At 48.9% G+C, this 25,578-nt stretch overlaps 1 protein-coding gene across 4 annotated transcripts in view; it reads right to left on the bottom strand.

Annotated features, from left to right (window-relative positions):
* Positions 1 to 25,150, bottom strand: part of BCL11B (BCL11 transcription factor B) — a gene marked incomplete at its 3' end in the record, with an annotated part of 94,371 nt that extends 69,221 nt beyond the window's left edge. For 2 of the 4 annotated variants that reach the window (XM_082000299.1, XM_082000301.1), the window contains exons 1-2: positions 24,222 to 25,150; positions 10,350 to 10,718 (exon numbers count right to left, since the gene is read on the bottom strand). In XM_082000299.1, coding sequence (XP_081856425.1) covers positions 10,350 to 10,718; positions 24,222 to 24,279 — 427 coding nt within the window. In that variant the 5' untranslated portion in view covers positions 24,280 to 25,150. The remainder of the gene's footprint in view (positions 1 to 10,349; positions 10,719 to 24,221) is intronic. The other 2 variants (XM_082000300.1, XM_082000302.1) reach the window with 1 other exon arrangement.
* Between the last annotated feature and the right edge of the window lie 428 nt (positions 25,151 to 25,578).

Here is a 25,578-nt window from a genome sequence, read left to right as displayed (position 1 = left end):
CTTCCTGCTGTTTCTCCCCCTCACCTCCCACACACACTCTTGTGGGGCCCCATATTGAGACCACTTGAAAACTTCTGCCTTTCTAATCCCTCTGCGAGGGAAACCCCCTCGCTGAGACAGGAAACATCCTTTGCAGGTGAAGCTGAAAGAAACTATTTTGCCCCGCTGCGTGCATTTGAGTAAACTAATTAAAACCTGGGACTTTGGGTTCCAAACGATGCCAAGAAGCAATCATTTAATATGAGCTGAAGTGAAATGGGGAGCTCCAGACGTTTAAAATTAGCTGTAGGGAAAAGGAAAAAAAAAAAAAAGGAAAAAAAAAAAGCGGAGGGAAAGGATTTTTTATAATTTTACCATAAGGTCGACACGGTGCAGCTTGGATTGCATGGGGTTAAAATGAATTTGGAGGGGAAGCTGTACAGTGAGGGGTGAAAACGTTGCTGAAAAGGAGGGGAAGGGGAAGCAGCAGCAGCCGGCTCGGAAGCGCTGCAGTGCTGTGAAGAGCAGGCAGAAGTGAGCAAACCAGCTGAACCGCTTGCAGAATTAATCAGTAACAAAGAGGCTGGAGCTGTTGGCGGGCTTCAGTCCTTGAACCTGGACTCTGCTCTATAAATTTCAACTTGGAATGGCTCTCTACTTGTTGAAAGACAGGTTGGCTCCAGGCCAAGCCATAGGGGGAAAAAAAAAAAGAAGCCAAAGAAAAAAAATTCCTTCTTGCTCAGGAAACTTCCCTTCAGTTTCTAACTCTTTTTATGAGCTAGTAATAGGGCACTCTAGAAAATGGGAAACGAAAAGGCGGTATTGAAAGGAAAAAATGAGCCAGGAGTTGGTTTAATAAAGAAAATAAAACAAGTAGGTGCTAAATTCAGATCTGGATTTTGCCTGCGTGCAAGTACATCAGCTGTAACCAAAGATTTCAGAGCACCTCGCCAATAATTCAAAGGAGACTTTTACAGTTACATTAGCTGGCTACAGGTTTGACTCAGAAAATAATAAATGTCTTAAAAGAAGAAGAGGGCTGTTTAATCCCTGTCTGCAGTCTCGTCTTGTTCTCTCCTCCCCCACCGCTCCACCTTGTTTAAATGACCATTACGAAAGCAGTTTGGCGTAAAAAACATGTAGAACCCTCATTTATTCAGCAGTATCTCTTTCCTTTCTTGTTTTTCCCCTCTTCAAACAGGGGTGTGCAGGAGAACTGACGCTCTCCTCAGCCCCTGCTCATCGCCGAGGCAGTTTCAGCCGCAAATACCTTGCCGTTGCGATGCTGTCCCAGCGCAAACAGACAAGGAGCGGGCTGGGGCAGAGTGAGGGGCTGGAGTGCGGAGGGGGAGCTGTCAAATTGGGAAGAAAGAAGGCAAACATCTATTGAGAGGCCAGGCGTGCCGAGCAAGGTCAGCGGCAGAGGCACAGCCCCTTGCAGCAGCCATGCAATTACGTCCAAAGTCTGCACAGCACCGAGAGTCCCACAATCTGCATGAAAGGGCTGGACCGGAGGATCTAGGGCAGCTGGAAGAAGGTGTATAATGATTTTAATTGCTCTTCCGAGATGCTAAAGGATAGATGAGATGCTCTTTAGCTAGAGCAGGGGGCTGATGCTCTATACCGCTTGCAAGAATATGTGCAGATAAAATACCCTAATGAGAGAGTGGAGAGAGAAATATGGTAAGTGCCAGCCGTGATCAAAAGGTGAAATAAAATACCGAAATAAAATGCAGCCTAATCAGAGCACGGAGGACAGGGATACACAATCTCTTCACCAAAAGTGGCTGTTAAGGTAAATTAGATTAATCACTCCCACCTCCATTCCTCCCCAGACTCCCTTGTTTTTAATGAAGGGGCTTACTCCTGGAAGGCTGAACACCGTCCAAGGCTGCTGGACATTTAAAGCTATATACGTAACACGCCTGAGACAGACACACATCCTGTACTTCCACTTTCCAAGAAAACTGGGATCTGCTACTTGGTAGGTCTTTTCCATCTGCAGTTTTTATGACCCTGCCGAGGGACCGGTGAGCAGTGTCCCCCTTTTCTCGCTCAAGAAATACGCTACCAAATGCCAGAAGAAAGAGCAAGTTTAAGAGCTGTTGGGCTTAACAGTGGTTTGTGCAGATCGTGCTCGAATCTTTCTGCAAAGGCATACATGCAAAGAGGAAAAAACAACAACCGCTAAGTAACCACTTCACATCTGCCATTAAGATTATTAAACTCCTTACAAGCGGTATCTACCCCACCTTCCCCAATACACACAAACATACACACACCCCCAAGCTCTCCAACATGGCAACGAGGAGCCAAGACAGCTCTCCTCTCCCCGCTGCAGCAACCACATTCGTTCCTGTTAAGGGGTTAACGATTCGTTTCCACTACTTCTCTCGAGAAAACCTACAATGAAAACATTGGCTCACGAAAGCGTTCTCACTGCCAGAATGCCACAGCGCGAGTGAAAAGTCCGTTTTGTTTTCATTACATCTCTGGGATTTCCGGCTTAACTCCTGAGCTTAGACACCAAATCCCTAGATACCCCACCCACCCAGTTTTTCTTCTTTTTTTTTTTTTTTAATAACATTTCTACTGCATGGCCCACCAATTACCATTTGGAGGGTGGGAGGGAACAGGGAGAAGGAACCATGCTGAAAAGGATGCTCTCGTTGGAGCGAGCGCGCACATCTCCCAAGCCGAGAGCTACCCAGTTTCTCTGGACTTCCAGGGTTGCCCGCTGAGAAACACAGTTTTATTTCTATACCTGGCCTCTCTCCTCTACTTCTCACCCTCCAGGCTCCCATCTTCCCACTCGGCCACCAAAGCCACGGCGGAAACTCAGCCCCAAATCTATGCCCTTTGAAGTTATGTGACATGACATAGAAATCCAAGCCTTTCTTGTACAAAAAGTATGATTACTTCACAGGGGGTTTTTTTCTCCAGTTATGATAGAAAAATGTTCCAATCTCCAAAAAACCCTAGAAAGATTCAACCTTTCTGTCACAGCCGATTTGGTCACTGTGTGTATAGGCAGCGCAGTTCAAACACAGGCTGAGAAAGAAAAACCATCTATGGAAAAGACATGAAGGGAGGCAGCCTCATGCTACACCAGCACTTCTGTCCTGCTGAAGCAAAGAAACCATTTCTCTGCCTTTATGTATTTATTCACTGTCGGAGAGGAACAGCAACTTTTTCTACCTGTTTAGGAGCTTTTCTCTTTTATAGTACTTCCACGCAACCGGCTTTCCTTCAGCGACATCCCAGTGCAAAATTCCCCTGCGAACGCACACGAACGCCTTTTCTGCAGTCAGTATTTGTACTGAGCACGAGCCTATTATTATTAGTCTCATCCACGCAAATGCCAAAGCAGTCTCCAGGATGGTTGGGCACCACTTTTACTTTGCTCTTAACAGTTGCTCACAAAGTTGTCAAGAAAAATGAGTAATGACTGGCTGACCAGTGAGTGCCTTTTCATCATTTACCATTAGTGTTATCTAAAAAATCTACCAATCTTTCCACCTTAATATACAGATGGTTTCTGGTGTCCCACACATGGCCCAAGTAATTTCACAACAGGGCCCAAGTAAAGGCAAAAAAACATTTTGTTGGGTGACATTTTGACTGGGCTCTACCTCTGAGTAAGTCCAGAGTCCTTCCACTGAATCAAAAGAGGGTAACAGCAGTGCCAAGCCGGTGCGAACAAGCAAGTTTTGCTCTTAAAGAGTGACTCCCGATACGCATCTACCCCAGAGCAAGAAGACTCTGGCCACGTGTACTGAATGACCTTCTTAAATCCCCTCTCATCAGCCTGCAAAATGGCACTTCTGTCAAAAAGGTTTTACCTAGCATTGTCACACGTGAAACCGAAGATGACGATAACCAGGAGAGATGAGAGAGAGAGGAAAATAACAGCAGCAAGTTCCCGGTTCACAGTTCGGCACCCCGTGCATTCGGGGGCAGGTCCCCACGTGCGCCGCCTGATCGATCTGGCTTGGCACCGCTGGTTTCAGGGGAGTTACCCCAGGTGAAACCGGGGTGGAGTGGGGTGAGCCGGACCCCTGCCGCTCCCCCAGCACCGGCACCTGCCGTGCCAGCCTCGTGGGAGCCCAGCTAACTGCACACCGGGCGCAGAAAATAGCTTTGAAAAACAGGACGGTGAGAGGAACAAAACAAAAAGCTAAAACCGGCGGGGAGAACTGAGGGCATAATATTCCTCAGCGGTTTTATTAGTCTGCTTTTAAAACTCGGTGCGATTAATTTCACCCTTGACTCTCGGGGATACCGGCAAAGCCTCAGTGCCCGGTGGGGCCAGACCCCGGGCAGGACACGGATGGAGGCAAGCTGGGAGGGCGGCAGGGAGAGGGCGGCGGGCGGCCCCCGGGCCGCGGCTGAGCAAGCGGGCGCTGGAGCCATGCCACATGGGTGCGGTGGAGTTCAAGCAAGGGGAAGAAAGCGTTTCATAATCGGCAGGTTTCTCACCTTTAACTCTTGCCGGGATCAGCAGGGTGCTTACCGCTGCCTTGGCGGCAGACGCCGCGCAGCGCCAAGCGGCCGCGGCCCTGCCGTCCCTCGCTGCCAACTGGAGGGGCATGCAGAGGATGGGGGGCTGCCAAGCTGCCACAGGACGCCCTCCACACCAGCCCCGCTAAGGATCCCCTAAAGGGGGGATCACATCACCTGGAGAGCCTCCACCTGGCCTCACCGGCAGCCTTAAAACTTCAAGCCGGCAACATTTCGGCAGCCCCTCGTCATGATTGAAGCCGGGCGAGCCGGGGAAGGGCAGCTGCCACCACGGGCCCCTCGCGTGGGCTGGGGGTGCCCTGTCCCCGGAGCAGGGCCCGGCTCCCCGCCATGCCCCTCGCCCTGCCCCGGGTGCACACAGGGCGCTGGCTGAGATCCCTCGGCTTGTTTTAATTCCCACAACCCAAGCCAGGACTTCAGCTGAGGTCCCTGAGGGCAGGAGGTTTGCTCCTTAACCCCACTCTCAGGGGAGCAGCGGTTGACACATTCTGTGTGTCGTCCCCCCCTCCATACTGCTCAGCAACACCAGTTAGTAAAACACGTTGCTAAATACCTGGTGAAGCAGCGGAGGAGGAGGCCAGGTAACTCCTCTGAGCTCAGGGAAAGCCTTGGCAGATGAGAGGGAAGAAACAAGCCTGGAAAAGCCTCACAAAAAGGATTGCAGCTACAACCCGAGTTTCTCAGGCACTGTTACCACACACTTCTGGATGCCTCTTCTTCCTCACATAGTGTTTTTCCTGGCCTGGCTTTGACAAGTCTCTTCTGCAAGACCCACCGTGCTGGGGAGGTGCCAGCAGCAGGACCCGGTGCCAAGGCGGCCTTGGGAAGGGGATGGTCCCTGTGCCCCGTGCCGGCTCGGCACTGCTCAGGACACCTCTTCCCAGCCTGCCTGACATCGCCGCCACCGGCCTGGGGTTGTTTCAGCTGGCATTTTGGTCCCCTCACGTGTGAAGGCATCACGATGGCTGTCTGAGTCCTACAGTTAATACGGGTGCGCGGGTCCATAATAGCACATTGTAAGCGAATGTCCCAGGGTAGACAGCAATAATAATTAGCTGTCATGATTTGAAAAAAGGATAATCCATGCCATTGAGTTAACAATCACTCACACAACACACATGGATTTAACTAATCTTAATTTGGAGAAAAATAACAATTCTAAATATATCAAATAGCCTATTTCATGGCAACCTGCGGCGGTGTTTATCTCTGGCTTCCAGCACATGCGAGTTATTTAGTTTCTCTCACTGGCAGTTTTACCATTCAAAAGCCTGAAATGAGCATTCATGGAGCAGGGGTTGCAGCTAAACCCTGCCTCTGACAGGGAGCCTTTTTTACGATGCACATCTAGTTCAAGTACGTAATGTATGGAGCCCAGCACTGGCAGCCAGGACGGGATGAACGAGGAATTCCAATCAACTCCATCCCCTTTCCTAGCACCATCTTTGCAGAAATTAACTACACTGTCTTAATGAACCTCTGCTGCTGGTGTGGTTATCTGTCCATGAGGGTACGCTGCCCAGCTGGAGAAGGTCTGATCCATGTGGTCCCTGCCCCGCCAAGGCTCCTTCCTCTCTGCCAAGGTTCTCTGAATCCATCTAGCGCTAAAAACAAGCCAACCGGTACTTTTTCTTCAATCTGGATCATGTCAAGGAGCCCTGCTAACAAATAGCCTGGTGGCCTGCAAGCCCAGCAGGGCTTGTGTGGAGGACAGGAATTACCACCAGTCAAAGGAGAGCAGAAGCCACCTCTCCAGGGCCGCCTTCAGCCAGGACAGATCACCTAGTTACACCCAAGATCTGATAAATATGAAAGATAAAGAGAGGTATAAAATACAATGGTAGCCTAATTTTTTCCAAAATACCTGCCAGCGGTGAAGTGAAAGCAGCAGTGACTGATAACTCCTAGTCAACTCATTGGCCTGGCTGTGTTTTGCTGTGCAACAATCTGGTACATCTGTTTGATACTATCACACCCTCTGTATGAGAGGCAGAACTGATTTTCAAACAGGTCAGCCAATCTGAAAAAAAAAAAACGAACAAATTTACAGGACAGACTTCTCCTAAGCAAGTCACGTCCTCCCAGTGCCAACTAGCATGCTACCACACACATTACGGACAGTGGTAACTAAAGGAAAGCACCTTGAAAAGCATGGATTTGCAAGTTACAAGTCAGGAAAAGATGACAGACTTCATTATCAGAAGGTCCTTAAAAGTTGGTTGCAGAGATAAAGTTGCCTTTGTCTCTACTGATATCTAGAAATGTCAGTTGGAGATTTGCATTGCGTGCATGAAAATTCTTGCAGAATCCTGAGCTTTACCCCCTTCCCTCGAAGCGGCATAAGGTCTGTTGTGTGGTCAAGAGACATTCAGTGACCAGAGCAAGCAGAGTTACCAAGAAAGAAAGAGAGGCAAAAAGAAAGAGAGGAGGAAAGACCTCTGGACTCCGGAGCACCCTGCGTCAGGGTGAACGCTCGGCGCAGTGCTGCATCCCAGCGTCCTCACACCCAGAGGGAAGAGAGGTGCAACGTCAGAGCCAAGCTCAGCGCTTGACATACCCTCACTACGCTCAGCCATGGGAACCTGCAAGGTTGGGTGGCTTAGTCACACCGCAGAAGGCCGCACAAATCATTTCGACCAAATACGAAGGTCTACAAAAATAACACAAGATCAAGGAGAGGAGCTGAAACCTATTTGAGGGCAGCAGCGGTGTCGGCATATTTCAGGGAGCCGAAGTGGCGAGTGGGTGATTTCTGGTTTCCCTCTTCAAATATAAAGACTCAATTATCTTTGAACAGCTTGCTTTACACATGAATTGACACATTTATTTTACAATAAATAACTGAAAGTTATCTATGTTTCCTTTACTGTTAATCTACACAAAGAAATAATAAACAGAGCTTGTCTACAAAAATGCAACTACTGCAGTCCTCAGAATTCAATTAAGCTAAAATAATTAATGCTTCCACCATATTAAATTACTTTATACATTTGAGCCACTGAAGTTTTTTTTATTCTTTAATCTTTTTCGCCTTTTTATTTAATAAAAAAAAGTTAGTTTCAAAGCAGGGGGGGCTGGCTAGAAGGGGGGAAAAAGGAGCATGATTTGCTGTTAAAATGTAATGGTCTCCTTTAGCTGACACAGCATGTAGAGTGTTTTGTGCCTTTGATTAAAATAACATTTTAAATGCTTTGAACAAACATATCTCCCCATACTTCTAAGGGATTATTTTACATATTTCTTGGTGGAATAAAGAAATTCATTCTTCCTGTCGCAGTACAGAAAGGCTAAGAATATCTTTCGTCACATATAAAGTAAAAATACTGTAGGCTCTTGCATTATTACCAAAAAAATAAAAAAATAAAGGGAGGGGGTGGCAGGGTGGGAGAAAGCTGCCTTAGAGATTAAGTTTCCCTTTTATGAAATCGTATTTAGTCTCTTTTTTTAACAAATCTAACAACAATGCTCTACAGCCGCTCACTGGGAAATACCTTTAATGTTAAATGCAGATTCTGATTTTCTTGGCTAATGCAGAAAGCCTTTCTATTGAAATATAAATAAGGGGTTTGGTATATCCCACTAAAGCCTTTCCAGTGAATGACTTCTGTGGGTTTTTCATGGCTACCCTCCATGGCTGTAATGTGAGGCTTTTATCCTACTATTGAAAACTATCCGCTGCTGTTAAAAAAAATATGGAAGGACATTGCACCTTTTTATCTCGAAGCTGGGCTCCTAATTGAGAAAGCATTATTACTGCACTATTTAGTGGATGTCCCTATCTCCGTGCACTGCTGAGAAAACGCCAATCAAATGATAAACCCTTTTATTTTTCTCAACTCAAAATCTTTCCTACATATTTTCAGTTGATATTCAGTTTAGTTTGAAAGAGATTAGGTGCTCCAGATTGGTTTTTAAAAATTTTTTTATGCTTTTCCCACATGCGAATACCCCCTTCACCACCTCCCCCAGCAGATTTTCTGCATGGCAAAGGCTTTAGTCACATTGATGCTGACCCCCAGAAGCTGGGATGGGACGGCACCCTGTGCGTTGGGTATAGCCATTGAGGCATTTCACTATGGACTGAATTTGGGCACCAGTTAGTTAAGAGATGAGATCTGGACTGCAACTACAGCGCAGATCTCCTGAACCAACCTTACTAAGCAGTGGGCACTCTCTGCAAGGGGCTGAGTGCCATCAGCTCACACAGAGATCAACAGCTATTGAGAGTGCTCAGCACCATTCAGGAGGCCTTCAGCAGACTGGGTGAGAAGGTCCTGAGTGCTTCTTCTGCTCCCACCAAATGGGAAGGAAATCTAGCCCTCAAAGCTGCTACACCATGAGGTAGTCATCTCTGTCAAGAAATGCATTCACAACTGCAAAAGGATGGGGAAAGCTGAAGAAGAATGAGCAGAGGGTGGGGTCAGGTCTTACAGTAGAGTTGCTTATAACACTACAGCACAGGCTGCCACTGCTGAAACCCCCAAAGCCACCAGCTGCCCCATGCCAAGATGGTGACTGCACCCAAAAAAGATTCCTAGAAGACAAGAAGGCAGTCAATGGGTGGCATATGCCCTCTCCTAAGAGGCAGATCACCTGGAGATCTGAAGACTGCAGCAGTTCAAAGCCCACATCCTCATTTATATGATGACCAAGCCCGTCAGAGACTCTGGGGACTGACTCGGAGACCTCCAGTGCTAAAAGCAGGTATCTCTTAATCTTCAGTTGTAAAGACAGGAGCCTCTCACAAGTCTTCCAGGGATCCCCTCACGGGAACATTGTTACTACAGGCAGGATCCTGGACCATCAGATCTAATCCTATAGGATGATTCCTAGAGCAATTGGGATAGTGGTGGCACAGACAATTGCCACTGGTCTTCTGTATGGGATTCAGTTGATTTGAACAAAAAAGGACCCTTTGAGGGGAGATCCTGCTCTGTAAGATAAAACCCCCTCTCACTAGCAGGTGAAACTTCCTTTCACCGTTGCAGAGGAACGCACCGCTGCAGAGGGGAGAAACACCCTGCATGACAGAAGCGGCCCCGCGCCGGGCGCTCTGCAGAAACCGCTGCACAGCAGTTCACCCAGGTGGCAACCATCGCCCGCCTGCCCGCCTCTGAGCCGGCGGTGTCTGCTGAGTAAATGTTAACTGCACCATGTCCGAGAGTTTTAGAAAGAGAAACACCTGCAATTTGCTCACCCAGGCCGGCCTGTGCTCTTGTGTCCTCTTTCCAAAGCCCCCTTTGGGGCATGCGTGTGAATGGAGGTATCGCCCACCCAACTCCAGCCATCTGCAGAGACCCAGGATGGGCGGCACAGGCAGCAATGCAGACCAGGGAGCTGACATTTACCCCACCAGAAGCAACAAGCAAGGACTTAATGAACCCCTGCTTCAGCCCTTGCAACCAAATCCTCTTCCCACTGACCGCAGTGGGAAGAGGATTTTTCCACTGTCTTCAGTGGGGTCAGGATTTGGTCCTTCCCAGTGGGTCTGCATGTTACGAAGGGTGTCTGAACTGGACTGAACTGAGTATCTCACTGAAGTCCCCTACCCCTCCACCACTGCTACCTGCTTAAGATGCTCTAGAAATTGTTTCTGCTTCTTCCTATGTGTACAGGCTGCCACTGGGCTCTCCCTGGGGGTCGAGAGTCCCCTCTCTCCAGGAGCTGGCCCTACGCAGTAGCTGCACTCAGTTAGACAGCCCTGCTGAGCCCTGCGTAGCCGTGAGGATCCTCCAGACCGATGGCTCCTATAAAGACCTGTTACTGAAGCCTCTGTTTCATGGCACTTTCTAGAGGGCTCTCGTTAAAAGATTACCTAGGCAGTTGATTGAGTGTAAAACATGCTGTACCTGCAATGTTCTCCTGCTTGGGGCAAATTCCTTTTGTAGGCGTGAGAAGACGGTCTTCTTCATCGGGCGTGACTTGGATCCCGATTTCCACTGGCTCTGACACTTTCCTGAGCTCGGCGCGTGAGGAGGGGGGAGGGCTGCTCTTATCCATGCTCTTTTCATAGCAGGCACCACCAGTGCCATTGCACTGTTTTCTCTTGTGCTCTATAAAAACCAAGATGTCTCCCAGCGGGAAGTTCATCTGACATTGTCCACAGGTTAACAAGTCGGGGTCTGTCCCGCCTGCGGCGATGCTGATGCCACCCGGCTCTGCTATTGCCAGGCTCTCATCTTCGTCGGCGAGTGCCGGTTCCACATGGTCAGCCTCTGCTTTACATGGACAAGGAGAAAGAGGGAGGAAAGGGACGAGGGGAGAAGAGAAAGAGATTGCTTTGAATGTTCACAGACTCTGAAGGATGCATCACGAGAGGCCCAGCCTCCCCTCACCACCCCCCCACCAAAGAAGCCAAGCCTGATTAGATCTTTCTTTTATTTTTCAGCTTTTCCGCTCTCCCAGAATGATTTCAATATACTTTGCAACCAAGCCTGTCTGAAACAAAATGGAAAGGCTGACCTGGCATAGCTTTCCTGACAGCTCCTTCCCACTGCTGCCAGCACTGCAAGAATATCAGCGAAGAGCCATTTTGCAAACATTCAAGCCCCGAGTCACTTTCTGAAATAGTCCCTCTCTTTTTATCCCACCATCTCATTCCCACCGCATCTCCCAGCCATCTGGCCAAGGCCACATCCAGCAAAGCCTATGCACCCAAACTTCTCCTCCTGTTTCAGAGACAAGGCGGAAAAGTGCTTGCATGCTTGTGAACGAGCAGGATCAGGCTCCATGGGGCATCCAAAATTAGTACCACCTTGTCCCATTACAAAGATACTGGCAAGGTTAAATGACCCCCCCATTAGCACGAATTACGGCAAACTGTTTGCAAGAGTAAGGTAAGCAGGAGACAGTCTCGTGAGAATTTAAAGGGCTTCAGAAGTGTGTACAGTGGGAAAGAGAAGGAGGCACTTATTGAACACACTGGAATATTGGCTGAGCCTGAAATCTTCCACTCGTTTTCCGTATGTCAAATACCCCTGCAGTTGCTCTATAGGTTAATAGAAGTTTTTTGTTTAAAGCTTGCCCACGGACCTGATGGATTTGATACCATTACCCTCAAAGACTGGGAAAGCATTCCTGAGTGACCTGCATCAGTTTCTAAGAAATAAATAACTTCTCATTTCACAATTGATAAAACACAGTCCGTTTTTAATGCGTATTTGGAAGATAATTCTTACATTATAAAATAATTATGGATCACAACCTCTTTCTGGGGCAAAACACGTTTTTGGGGGTTTTTTTCTCTTGTTCTGCCGTGTAACTGCCAAATCATACAACTCTTGGTCTTTACTCGGGAAAAATTTCCACTGACTTTTGCCTAAGGCTGTTTTGCCTCTGCAAGGACTATAGGATTTGGGCTGAACAAAACAGAGGAACTAACAGTATGTAAATCAGCAAGTGAGACCTCTAATCGAATCAGGGTTAAAGGAATAGGAGGAAAAATGTTCTCTATTAGCCCAAGCGGTTTGCTGATGGATTTCTTGGGGAAAGCAAGTCACACAAATATCTCAAAGAAGTGAGACTGAGATAAACAGATGTTATAATCCAAATCTGGATTCTTCTCCTGGTGGAAAACAAAAGTAGTTTTGTCCCACTCTTCACCAAATGGCAAAAAAAACCCCAACACACAGGAAAGGGACAAGGGGTAGAAGGTGAAATGTATTACCTGGCAACGAAAAAGGTTAAGCCTTGAAAAAAACAGTGTAGAGAAAGAATCACCCCCACTTTCACTTTCCAGAATAAATAATTGACCAGTGTATCTACCAGCTGTAGTACAAGTTGCATCGGAGCTCACTAACAGCAAAGCAGAGAGCAGCAGCTCCAGCGGCAGCAGGAAAAGGACGGAGACCCCGGAGAAGTGCCCCAGCACGGACCGTCCTGCTGGAGCAGACGATGGGCACGGGAAGGCTTCGGCTTCCTAACTCACACCAAGCTTACGCAGCACAATACTCGTTCTGAAAACCATTAATTAGATTTTTCGCCTTAATCTAAGTTTAAATGGAGTTTGAAGACAACACTATGCAATTAATTCACCAATTTATATCACGAAAAGATGCCTCCTTGCCTTAGTGAAAATGTAACCATAACCCTGTGCTGAACAGGGACTGCTGGGAAGGGAGAGGATGCCTGCGAACAGTGTGTCACGATGCAAAAGGTAATTATTTAGTGCTGCGGTTCCCTTTAATGATCTAACATTGAGCAATATTGTTTATATTGAAGAGAGCTTGCACCTTTAATTACCAATTACATGTACATCATTTTAGAGCCAAAAGAAAAGGACTGTGAAAAGGGTCCTTTAGAAATGTGCGCGCTATTTCTAGGAAGAATTCCTATTAAGGGGGAGCAGAGTGTCAAAATATTAAAAAAAAAAAAAACACCAACACACAAGCACGCAGATACGCAGATACACACGCGGGAGACGGGACAAAGAGCTGGAAAAGACAACAAGAAAACAGGAACTGAACCAAGGGTCGTCAAGAAAAAAGGTGGCAGAGGGGGAAAATGCTTATTACTAGTTGCACCTAACATTCCTGTAAAGCTTTCAGATTAAAGTCTGTCTCTCAAATTACAAAGGCTGAATTTTGGCATTTTTATATATATATACAACAAAGAAAAAGAAAAGCACAGATCTCAACTTTATTATCTTTTTGATGTGAGGATTTTTTTTTTTTGCCTGTGATTTAAGTCGTGCTCTTCAGAAAATGTAGCAAAACTGCTGTGTTTGATAAGGGTCCTGACTGGGCATCAGTGGAAACATGAAGGAGGTTTAAACAGCTAAACTGTTGCAAATTCTTTCTTTTCAGTTCTACACTTCATTTGAATATTAGTTAAATCCACATATGCCTATTCACTTACACTCGCTCACTCTCTCTTTCCAAGGACTCTGCAATGGCACTTTTTTAAAATAACATCTGGTATTCCTTCATATTTTGGCAGTCGTCACATCACCGAAAATCAGCTTTTCGTTTTCTTGGTACGTCGAGCCCTCGTGATCAGTAGTAACTGGGTTTCAAACTATCAAAAGATTTTTTTACTCGACTTTATTTCTGATTTGAGCTTCATAAATCATCAGGAATGAGACCAGTCGTACACCCAACAACGCAGAAGCTGTATTACATCCTCTTATTCGGGAGGTGGAAAACAGACATAAAAGAATTAAAAACAAAATACTGAATAGATCTTCAAATGCATTTTATCCATGTCAATTTGCCTGTTTTGTTGGATTTTTTTAACTCACAATAAAAAAAAAATTAAAAAAAAGAAAAGGCTTCCTATTGACAACTCAATTAAGCCATTAAAAACCTACATTCAAGTAACATTACAGGAGAGATTTAAAAGCCACAAAGGAAAAGAGAAAAAAGCCTGCAAGTCCAGCCCATAACACATCGGGTCATGCCTGGTTAATACAACAGCCAAGATCTTAGGCTGTTTAAGGAGTCCTTTAATACCAATGGGGCAATTTAGGCCAGTCTCAATCTAAAGTTCTGACTCCACTTGTGTCTGTGGGTTTCAAATGAGTCGCTTCACATTATTTGAATTTAACTCTGTGGTTTTATTGCTGTTTGCTGGTAGCTGGGTTTGGGGGAGGAGGGTGTTTCCTCACAAGTATATATTTAAAATTAACTTTTTTTTTTTTTAAGAAGGAGAAGTCAAGCCACACAAAAAAGGACACTGGAAAACATCTCATCTCCCTTACGTGGGAAAAGGGAAAAAAATGTAAACGAGTTATTTCCAGCCAGGACTCGTGCCCTGGTTCTTCCCAGGTGTGTTAAGGTGTGCCTGGCATTTTCCCTGCACCCAGAGGTTCCTCCAAAGAGGATTGCCTTGGCATTGCCTGCCGAGGGACCACAGCGAGTCAGGGACGGGCAATCTATGGGAACATGAGTGACACTGTCCTTATCCGATGGCTTCATGAAATTTATGCAACGGGACAATCTAAATAATTTTGCTTTATTTTGAAAAGCATTACACTTGCTGGCTGGACTCTAAGCAGCATCTCCAAGCTCTCTGGCTGCCTACCACGCCAAAATACAGTGGACAAACTCCTTAATTCCATAAAGGCGCTGTCACAAAACCACCGGCGCTCCTACTTCGGCATGGTGACATCATCAGAGCATATGTGCCCCGTGCAAACAATACTCCCGTGCCCAGTATTAAAGCGAACGCACATGCTAGCTACTTTCTGCCTGTCAGATGTCTCAAAATCGTACCATAGAGAAAAAGACTGTGTTACTAAAAATCATTTCCAAGGCCTCAAAGGACAGAACCGTGGGTGCTTCTTCACGGGGTTTGGGTGAGGCTGGGTCCAGGCAGCGGTAATTTATTTTCTTGCTTTTTTATTGCGCTGCAGAACCAAGCTAAGAAGGGATCTAAAAGTTGCCAACCTATTCTCTCCCTTATTTTTCCCATCCCACAGTATCAAGAGGAGGCAGTGAAAGGGGGAAGGGGAACGGTTTGGTGCTGGGCCAAAGCGTTGCGTGTGAAACCTCCCCTCCGCGTCGGTTTCTGCGCAGATCGATAACGGGGTGATTAAGGCGAGCGCTGCCAGTGTCTTGGCGGCAGAGGTGCCGCTGGGTGCCCTGCCCGCCCCGGCACCCCACCACAGCCACCCACCACCCTTGTGCCCACCGGGGGGGGTGAAGCACGGCTACCCCAGGGGCCACCCGTCTCTGGGACAAGCTGGGGCTGCCCGGGGTCTGCCGTGGGTCACGGCTCCTGGCACCCAGGCATGGGAGGCCGCCCGCAAGCGTGCCGCAGCTCGCCGAGCGCACCGTTCTCCACGCACAGTTGCTGCTGTCTTGAAGGCACACCCAGAAAGAGCTCAGCCTAGTTGCGGAGCGAGTACGAAGTGACTCGCTCTTCAGGATGTTGGCCCAAAGCAGGCCTGAAAATGATGTCCCTTCAATCAACACCCACATGTCACATTTACTGTAACATCAACATGCTTAACGGAAATAGCTCGGATCACACGCTCCCTAGCTGGGTTATCGCCGAGATCGGTGTCAGGATCCTCACTGCACAAAGACTAACGCTGCTCAAAGCGGGTGACACGGCTCCTCACTGTCGAAGTTTATCAATAACCTGTTTCCAGAGCCTCCCCGCAGCTCCCTGCAGCTGCAAGGTGCAGAGTTGAGCTTATGCCTACGCATTGCATCAGCATCACGCTCAGCGGTACTAGGCACTGCTTATCTGCCATCAAGTTTTAATTTTTCTGAGGACTGGAAAACAATTGTTCGTAGCTTTTTTTTATATATATATATATAAATAAAAGTCTGAGGCTGAGCTGGCCAAAAGAGGCAACTTGACGGGGAAGCCCCAGAAACACATGGGCCCGCAGCTCTGTCTCACTTTCCGAGCGACTCCCGGGCTTGTGCGAAGTGCACAAAGGCGGCCAGAGCAGCGGCGAGCCTCCGCCGCGCCGCGCGTGGCCCCGCTGCAGCTGCTGAGCCGCCGCCGTCCGGTCACCCGCCGCCGCGCTCCAGCCCACCGTCCACGCGTGCCGGACGGCAGGACGGCACGGCGGGTGGTGGTGGTGGTGGCCGGGGTGGGCTTGGCCACCGACACCTGCCCGCAGTGGCGGGATGGAGCCCGCCGCCCCGGCACAGCCGGCCAAGTCACCCCCGCTGGGTACCGACGGCGAGGGGGCCAGGGACCAGCGGTGGAGGGAGGGTGGGGGGAAAGAACCCGTTTCCCTCCAATGCCTTAGCAAGCCCCACGCACGGGACTCTCCCGCAACGCCGGTAGTCAGACACCTTTTGCAGAAGTATCCCGGCTCTCTCAGAAAGCAGTTTAACCCTCTGTACACACCTGAGACGGAGCAAGCCCCAGCACCACCACAAAGAGCCGGGCAACACGTCAGGGTTTAGGGAAAAGGAGGAAAATGACACAATAACCACGCCAGACCCAAACAGAACAAAAGCCAAGAACATCCAAGGATCCGCACAAACCTCCAGCACTTGTCAGATGTTATTTCATCAGAACCTATGTACAGTGTTAAAGCAGGGAGTGGCGTGTCTCCCCTTAAGTAAACTATACGTTCATAAAAAAATATTTACTGCTTTTGAGAGCGTAAAATGCATAGGCTCTTCTATAGACTGCAGAAGCTGTAAATCTCCACAGATAAAATGGGATGTGATGATGTGATATAAAAGCATTCTTTGTTCCCCAGTGAATACATTTGTTTTATTTAAAACTAAATGACAACCAAGGAGAGAAAGGAGCGCTCGGTGCCACAAAAGGAGAAGGAGCACTATTTGGGTAAAGGCTTTTAACCGGTGTAGAAAAGGATATTGGAAGCAGGGATTCTTACCCAAGGATTTAAGAGGCATGATCAAAATTAAGTAATTAGTTTTGAACATGTATTAAACACACAACAGCTCTGCTCTTTTCCTAAATATCAGGCTCAAAAGAGACTGTGTTTCTCAGTTGTGTATGGCACACTGTTGCTCATATACAATTTTCTTAAACCTTTTTTTTTACTTTCATTGAAGCATATTCATTATAACATTGAGGGAATTTATGGCTTCTTCCAGTGGCTTAGAAAAAGGGGTCATAAAAAAGTTAAGTAAACCAGTGGTTTTTTTTCCTCTCCCTTAACTTTGGATTCCTTTTTTATACTGTGCTGCGTAGTGCTTAGTCTTTGGAAAGTACCTTGGGCATATCCAGCACACACACAAATTATCAGCTGCTCCAGGAGAAAAAAAAAAAGGAATTTCTTGCGCTGAGGCAACTACACAAAAGACTTGCATATGTCAAAAATACAGAACTAAGTCCCTGTGAATGCTGCACCATTAATCAAATCCCCGATCTGGTGTCACTTTTGCCAGTAAAATGATGATATTCTTCTAACCCCCTTCTACTGGCGCGTGCCTGCAATGCATGAAGTGTGTCCCTCTGCTTTAATTTGTTTTCGAATAGCCTGCTTTAGGCATTTTTTATATATTCCTTAAAAAAAAAAAAAAGAGGGAAGAAAAAAGAAGCTGCTACTTAAAGCACCAGCAAGAAATCTAGAGTATGGAGCAGGCAACAGCTTTTTGGGAGGGAGAGTAGACAGCGAGCAAATTTAACTGATGTTCAGTTGAACACACAGCTGCCTCTGAGGCTGTAACCGTGGGTGCCGAGGAACGGTGTGCAGCCTGCCCAGATACATTTTAAGAAAGTAAATAAACACGAGAGAGGAAGGTGCTGTAGTAAAAGCAGCTGAATGAATCACGCATTTATCAATGCACGCAGTTATTGATGTCTTTTCCCTCCCTCGTTAAAAAGATACATATATATAAATCTGTCTACAGCCAGTGCTGATGCTTCACCAAGCGCTTTTACAGTATTGCTAACTTTAAAGCAGGCGGTAACCCCCAGCCCCCGTTTATTTTTCCACGTGCTTTCTCTGGAGGCTACCGAGGGGAGACCAAATTCAACCAACAACTGCAACGCAAGCCTGGAGAAACCAAACTGCAATCAAAAATGCTCCGGCAAGAAGAGAGAGAGACATTTTGGGGTAGCAGGTCTCTGCGGGGAGGCTTCGTCCTGGGGGAGTGGGACTGGTGGGAGGCAGAGGAGGGAGCAGGAGGAAGAGAAGCGTGGGTGTGCGTGCGCTGGGTAGGCAGAGGCGGCAAGGAGGAGGAGAGGGGGATTGTCGTTTCTCTTGGTAAAAGTTAACAGTCATGGAATGGAGGGAAAGCCACAATCGGTGAAGTCTGAGGTTTCAGGAGAGGAGAAGGGAAGGTTTTCTTCCCCATGGCTGGGGAATGCTAGCATCGTCAGCGGCCCGGGCACTCTGCTCTTCAGCTTACCGGGCTGTTAAACGAGCTGGCTGCTGTCTATATGCTTCCAACTAGCTCGATTCAAACATTAAATGAAGTAGAGAAATCATCAGATAAATTGCTGGCCCTCTCTACCCAAGAGTGAAGGGTTTTTGTACAGCTGATGACAGCCCTGATCTTTTGTCTGACCTAATTTACTTCTCTTTCAGGTTAGAATACAGCACGCTTTCCTGTCAGGGGATAGCCTCCATCCACATACTGCACCCTAAAAATAAGAAGGCGCTTGTGCTATGCTAACAATACCATAATTTGATTAATTTCTCAGGTTGGGTGAAACAAACAGCCACTGATGAAAGCTTCCCATGCGTACGCCATGAAATTATACGTTTGGGCAAGAAAGCGTCCCGCTAAAGTCCGTCCACGACACGCAAGCCGACTGCAGCAGAGAACAGCACAAGCCCAGCGGAGAAGCCTGTGAGCTGCTCAGCAGCAACTTCTACACGACAGACGTGATTTTGTGGTTTTTTGTCTAGAAAAAAAATAAAATGCTTATTTTCATTTGCAGGAACTGCAGATTTTTTGCTGGAAGGACCTGGGGATCAAAGTACAGTAAACTATCTAATATCAAGTCCTTTCGGCAGGGCTGCATGTGGCTTTCTGACATGTAATCAACGCCAAATTATGTACGTGTATGTCTGCTTTATTGCTGTACACACCTTCTCCTAGAACTCCAGCTTCCTCGCGCTGTGTTTTCACATCCGCTGGAACAAACAAACGGATCCCTGTGGGTTCTTTTTCCCTCCACGCACAGAGACTCGCTCATGTACAGGTATCGTTACCCCGATCGTTATCTGACAGCAACAAACCGAGAATTTAAACACTGTCTGTTGACAATAAGAGGCGCTGTTAAAAACTAATTTTAATTAAAAACTCCTGTCCGCCCGAGTCAAGTAACCAGCCGCCATTTAGCTAAAAATAGATTTGTCTTGCTCGCAGCCCCTCTCAGCCAGCGCTGTGTAGATCTTCGTATGAAAATCGATACTACAACTTTACGCTGAAAACATTTTGCAGCAATGCAAACGGCCGGAGCTGCGGCTGTTCTTCCCGAGGGCTGAGCATCCCAGGCCGAGGGCTGAGCATCCCGAGCCGCCGCGCCGGCGGGGCCGGAGCCGCCGCTGCCATGACACAGGCTATGAGCTCCCCCTAGTCGTCATCACCCGCCACTTGCAGCCGGGGGCACAAGGCAGGCTTGCGAGACGAGTAAAAAAGGCAGCAAAGTTTATTTTGGAGCGTATTTTCCACCAACAAACAAGGCAGCGCGCAAAGCAGTCCAGGTAGGAAATGTGGAAGAGGAGCAAAAGTCTTGTGCGAGGCATTTTTTTAAGCGAAAAGATTTTCTAGCAGCAAGTTCAGCCCCGGGAAGAGCTGCTGAAGAGGTGTCAGTTGAAGTCAGTAACCAATATCAGTAATTTGTAATACGTCTACGAGCGCACACTCTTCTAAGTCATAATTATTATCAAATATGCCACAAGACAACCCTTTGTTCTGCAGATACATTTTGCGCAAGACAAGGGCTCCAACCACTCCTGTTAAAGGCAGCCAGGTTGTAAAATCTTGAAGACTTTTATTTCTCAATATTTAAATAAGCCTGACAAAATATGCTCTGCATCTGCCGACCAGCAAAAAAATGCAAAATGATTTCTCACCCACTGTACATCTATTTAAGCCACTGAGCACATCAACCAAAAAGGATGGAACAAGCTAGATCCACGCTCTAGTTAGTCTGCACCAGTTTTTAAAAAATATTTTAAAAGACAAGAAACTAAGAAAATGTGACAGTTTGTTTGTTTTTTTTTTGTCTTGTAAGTCCGATACAAATATATTCAAATGAAAGGCAACCTGGAAGTCGACAGCACACAACCTTTTTCTTTTCCTGTCCTATTTAAAGCCAACGCATGTAACATCTTTTAAAAGAACGTTAAGCTTTTCTGTGCACGACTATGCGGGTATTATGAAAAAGTCAGCCACCTCCAAAATAACAGTCATTTCCTCTCTAATTCTTCAGTCACAGCTTACATTCTCTTTGTATTAGAGTTGATTACATTGGTGTGGGTTTTTTCTGTAGGAAAAAAAGTGCATTAATTGCACTAAAGCTAAATGCATTTTAAGAGAAGTTCCTTGAAGCAATTTGCAAAACTTTGACATGCAGAAATTAGTAGGGTTTTTTCTTAACTATTTTTTTTTTTTAATGACTACGTACAAATACAAAGCGATAAAGGGAACTACCACTCTTCCTAGGGAACCTGTTGACCAGGTACTGAAGAGCCTCCTTGGGAAATCTGCCTCTTTACCTGGAATTGGGTGATTTTACTGCGCCCTTCTCTCCCAGTCTTTGCTGCTGTTCTACAGAAACGTTCTTGCTCTGCTGCCTTCTGCAAAACTGCTATCAACCAGCTTCTCACATGCTCTCGCCTTTCACATTTCCTTCAAATGCAAAATGCAGGGCTAGTTTGAAAACAGATTTCTCAAGTTAAAAAAAGATCTTAAACTGGAAAATCAGCAATCTGAATCAAACCAAAATAATGTTTCTTTGCACAGAGCAGCTCAACAGCTCAGCCTCCTCTTCTCTACGTAACTGCCTCTTTTGCTTTGTCCACCCGTTTAAGTGAGATCAGCTACCAAGTTTGTTCTGTCCACCACCACAGAAGACATGTCCAGAGCTGCTCGTTTCTCTCCACGGGTTTCCCCGCTTTTTGTCCCACAGACGCACCCGCCGCAAGGCCGCCCGGGTGAGCCTGGCAAGGACAAACAGGCCGCCCCAGCTTGCAGTCTCAAAGACCACTGTGCTAGCGAGACGCTGCAAGGCTGGAGCACAACTACATTGCAGCCTCTCTGCTTTTTGTGTGTGTTTGTTTGTCTTACACTCAGGATCTAAACGTTTCTCTGAACACCAAGAGCATGAAACCCAATAAACTCCAGCTGAGCAGTGTCAGGAAACCCTTCTCTCCCTTCTCCCTGTCTCTCTCCCAATCTCTCTTTCCTTGCCTGGCACAGACCCCCAATCCATCCTGAAACACAACTCTCCTGACAGATGCCAAAAAGGGAGAGAGAGAGGAGGGAAAAAAAGCCCAAGCTAAATACGACATAAACGCAAGATTTCAGAAAACAATATCAATTCACCCCGGCTTTGGGGGCTTGGCTTGGGCTTGGCTTTATTTTGTCGTAAGTGGTTTGGTTTCCCACTCCGTTGCCCGCTACTTTCCAAACTCCCCCTTACCAGAGGACAGTCTCCCGTGGCTGCTTCCCGCCCGCCACGGGCGACGTTTCCTTCCCGAGGAGTGCGGGGATTGCGACCCCCCCCGAGGCTGAGCGCCTGTGCGCTGCCGTGCCGGCGCCCCCAGCCCCGGCTCCCGCCCCCCGATACCTCCGTGGTTTCCTGCCCCCGCTCAGTATGCAGCCCGATTTCTCCGCCAGCTTCCTCGGGATGGAGGGAGAGATAAATACAGGAGGGGAGGGAGGGAAGCGGCGTACCGCTCTGCTCCCCATTCCTCCCCAGCCTCCCCGCTAAACCCATTGTAGGCGCAGCTCCTCGGCACCTTGTAACGCTCTCCCGCCTCACTATTTACTTTCAAGTAAAGCAATCAGAAAAGGAGATCAAATTGGAAGAACAAACCTACCTGGCTCTCTTCTCCACCCCACCTTCCCCCCTCCCCAGCAGCAACAGCAGCGAGAAAAGAAATGTTTCACCCCTTTAAACAAATTCAGACGTGCGCAACAAACCCGATTTTCCGCACACCCCCTTTCAACACCCCCAATCTCCTCGCAACTGAGACAGAAAATAAGTGGGAAAAATCGCACAGGGCGATTTAGAGGGGTTAGGTTGTTGATGCATTTTCTTTAAAAAAAAAGGGGGGGGGGTTAAGAAGCCACCAACAAAAAAGGGAAACTCATTTTCCAAACCGGATGGTTAAAAACAAAAATGCAATTAACGAAGGGGAGGGAGTTGGGGGGGGGGGGAAGATCCACCTTTTATGGTGATGCAAATCTGACTCCAAAATAACAATGAATTAAAAACAAACCCCCCAGAAAGAGCTGAATACCAGATGCATCTTCATTTGTGTTCCACCAGCTGATGGGTTAGGGCGGGGGGGGGGAGAAGAACGGGTTAAAAAATAAAGGCACACACCAAAAAAAAGAAAAAGGAGGGGAAAAAAAGGGCAAAGACAGAGCGAAAGCCATTGAAATTTCGGGACCCAAACCGTCCCCCCACAACCCTCCGCTACGAAGAGAAAAAAAAACCTCACAGGAGGTGGAAAAATTATATACACATATATATCTCGATTCCCAAGGAAATCTTACAAACAGAAATTTATCACCGGTAACAAAGAAAGAGAGGAGCTCGCAAGCACCAAATGCTCCTGGCAGATGGCTCCTATTCTTGGCTTTCAGGGGAGGGGAGAGAAGCCGGGGGAATATTTTATTTATTTATTTAAATTCTTTAAAATCTCAACATAAATATTCGGATGCGCCGTGGCTCAGGCTCAGCCCCGAGCTGGCTCCGCGCGCGCCGCCGCCCCCCGCAGCACAGCAACTTGCGGACTCGTTCTGAGGAAGGGGGGGTGTCCAGCCGGCCTTCCCGGCGGGGTGCCGGACCTCATCCCGACCTCAGCCCCCCAAACCTCCCCACGGCTCTCCGGGCATTTCCTACCAGCCCCCCCATCCCTCAAACTGGTTCCGATGCTATAGGAGGGAAATGGGGACCCCCCGGACCCCCGCACCCCACCGTGCCCGGTGGCGGCGGAGCAGCGGGAACCGTTGGGGGCCCCGCACCCCGGGAGCCGCCCCCCCCCCCCCCCCCCCCGTGGCACAAGCCCCTCGGGGACGAGAGCGGCGGAGCGGGGCGCCCGGCGCGGGACTCGTCCCCCACTCCGCCCGCAGGCGCTCGCCCCTCTCCTGGGGCTTTAGGGGTGGGAGCGGGGAGAAGGGGGATGCTGGAGCCGAAGGGGGGCACCTCCTTCTCTCCCCCTGCTTTATCTTCTCCTTCCCTATTGGGGGGGGGGGGGGGCTATGTGCGTGTTTTCATTTCACAATGGTCGCTCCGGCAGAGCGCAGCCTCCGCTCCCGCCCCGGCCCCCAGACAGTGCCGCCGCCCGGCAGCCCCGGCCCCCGCCTCGGCTATCCCCGCGCCCCGCCGCCCGCCCCGGCCCCTCTGCGGCCCCTGCCCTGCCGCTCTAGCCCCACCGGCGCTGCTCCCGCCTGCCCCCCTCCCCGCTTTGGAAGAGAGTTCTCTCCTCACGCCGGCCGTGCACCTGGGGCGGGCAGCGCGCAGCCTGCCCCCCTACCTGCCCCACGGCGCGGGGCCGTGGGGCTCGGGCGTCCGCTCTACCCCCTTCAGCCCACCGCCTCCATGTGCTTTCCGTGAAGTCGTGTGTGTGTGTCCGGGTCGCTCCGCTTCTCCCCCCCGTCGCTGCCCACCTTGACCCCCCCGGCCCGGCTGTCACGCCGCGGCAAGGCGATCGCCCAACTCTGCCCCCGGAGCAGGGAAGGAGGAGCGGGGCCGGGGGCGAGCGGCGGAGCCTCGCCGGGGCGGCCCGGCCCGGAGCGACGCGCCCCCCACACGCACCCGCTCCCCGGGGGAGCCCCACGCCGCCCCACGCCACGCCGCGCTCTCCCCGCCGGCAGCGCCTTCGCCGCTGCACGCCGCCTGCCCGCCCGCCTCACCTCCGCACCGCTGCAAAAACGCACAGCAAACTTCGGGCTTCTCCCCCCCTCCACCCCCAGCCCATCCCCCCCAGCCACACACCCCCCTCCCCTCTTTAATTCCTTCTCCTCTCCCTTCTCTGAAGTCATTTACGAGCTCTGGTTGCTCCTGGAGTCTCCCCCCCCCCAACAGCTTCCTCCCCTTCCCTAATTTTGCTCCTCGATTTCGGCTCGGTCTGGTTCCAAGTTCAAACTTACGTGTGATAATCTCTCTTTGTGACAAGTGCTGCGGGTTTCCCTGCTTGCGACGGGACATTGCCCTGGCATTTACACTGGCATCGCCTGGAGAGCTGCACTGGTTTGGGGGGATGTGGTGGGGGGGACGATCCTCCTCCTCCTCCTCTTTTTTTTTTTTCCTCTTTCTTCTTCTTTATCGAGTTCTTCTTTCAAAAAAAAAAAAAAAGAAAAAGAAAAAAAGCCTCCTTTTTGTTGCTGCTGTGGTGCACTGGATGGGATCCTTTCTCAATTAAAAATCATCATCATCATCATCAGTGAAAGCTCTTTCTCGCTCTTTTTTTTCTCTCTCTTTCACACACTCTGTCTTTTCTCCACTGCTTCTGCCACTTGGACTTCCAGATCTCTTCTTGAACTTAGGAGGATATGCACCGCCAGTGACACTTTTCTCTTTCCCTCTTTCCAGAGTGCTTGGCAAATTGGCAAGTGCGCTTTTCCACCAGGAGGGTAAAAAAAGAAAAAAAAATTAAAAATTTAAAAAGAAAAAAAAAAGCAGGAATATAAAAAAAAAGTACTAGAATTGGGATTGGCCCCACACACAAAAAATTGCCAGAAAAAAAAAATGTTTTTCAGAGATTGACCCTTGCTGGGTAGATATACAGAGAGAATTTTTTTTGAAAAGGGGTAGTCAAAACTGTGTCTCCTCTTTCCCAGTTCAAGTGGCACTGCTTTGCCCTGGTGCTTTTGGATTGCCAGTGCTCCTGCACCACTTTGCACTCTTCCCCCCTCGCCTGGCAGCGGGACTGGAAGGAAGGAAGCCCCCAGTGCAGCTGGGCTGGTGCTGGCTATTACTATTATATATTGCAATGTGAAGATGGCGGAGTCCTGGTTCTCTGGGAGCGCTCTGTCTCTCTATGGCTGGGGCTGCCTCTGTACAATGGGATAAAATTCAAGTTCAAGTGCGGACGTGACGTTTAATCTGCACTAGAGACAAAAAGACCCAGAGAGTAGGAGCGCTGGGGGCGACTAGCGGTGGCTTTTTAACATTGTACCCTGCGAGAGAAGGAGAAACGCCACTCGCACACACACACACACCGCTCGCACCCGCACACACACCCCCCCCCCACACACACACACGCACATGCAGGGCTCGGGAGCCGCTCCGGGCTTTGTGCAGCGCTGCTTCCTCGGCGGCGCGGGGTGCCGGCAGCGAAGGAAAGCGGCGTGGGGAGGGGGAGGAAGAGGATAAATCCTCATCCTCACGCACGGCCAAACTTCCCCGAGCCCCCGCGACGGCGGAGGGGGGGCTGCCGGGGGCGCGCCGCGCAGGGCTCCGCGGGCGACGGCGGAGGGAGGCGCTGGCGGAGGGCCGCCGCGCGCT

This window comes from Phaethon aethereus (genome assembly GCF_964289735.1).
Source record: "Phaethon aethereus genome assembly, chromosome: 5".
Classification (NCBI taxonomy): domain Eukaryota; kingdom Metazoa; phylum Chordata; class Aves; order Phaethontiformes; family Phaethontidae; genus Phaethon; species Phaethon aethereus.
Note: the sequence above shows the minus strand (reverse complement) of the source record. Positions and strands in the feature narration are given on the sequence as shown.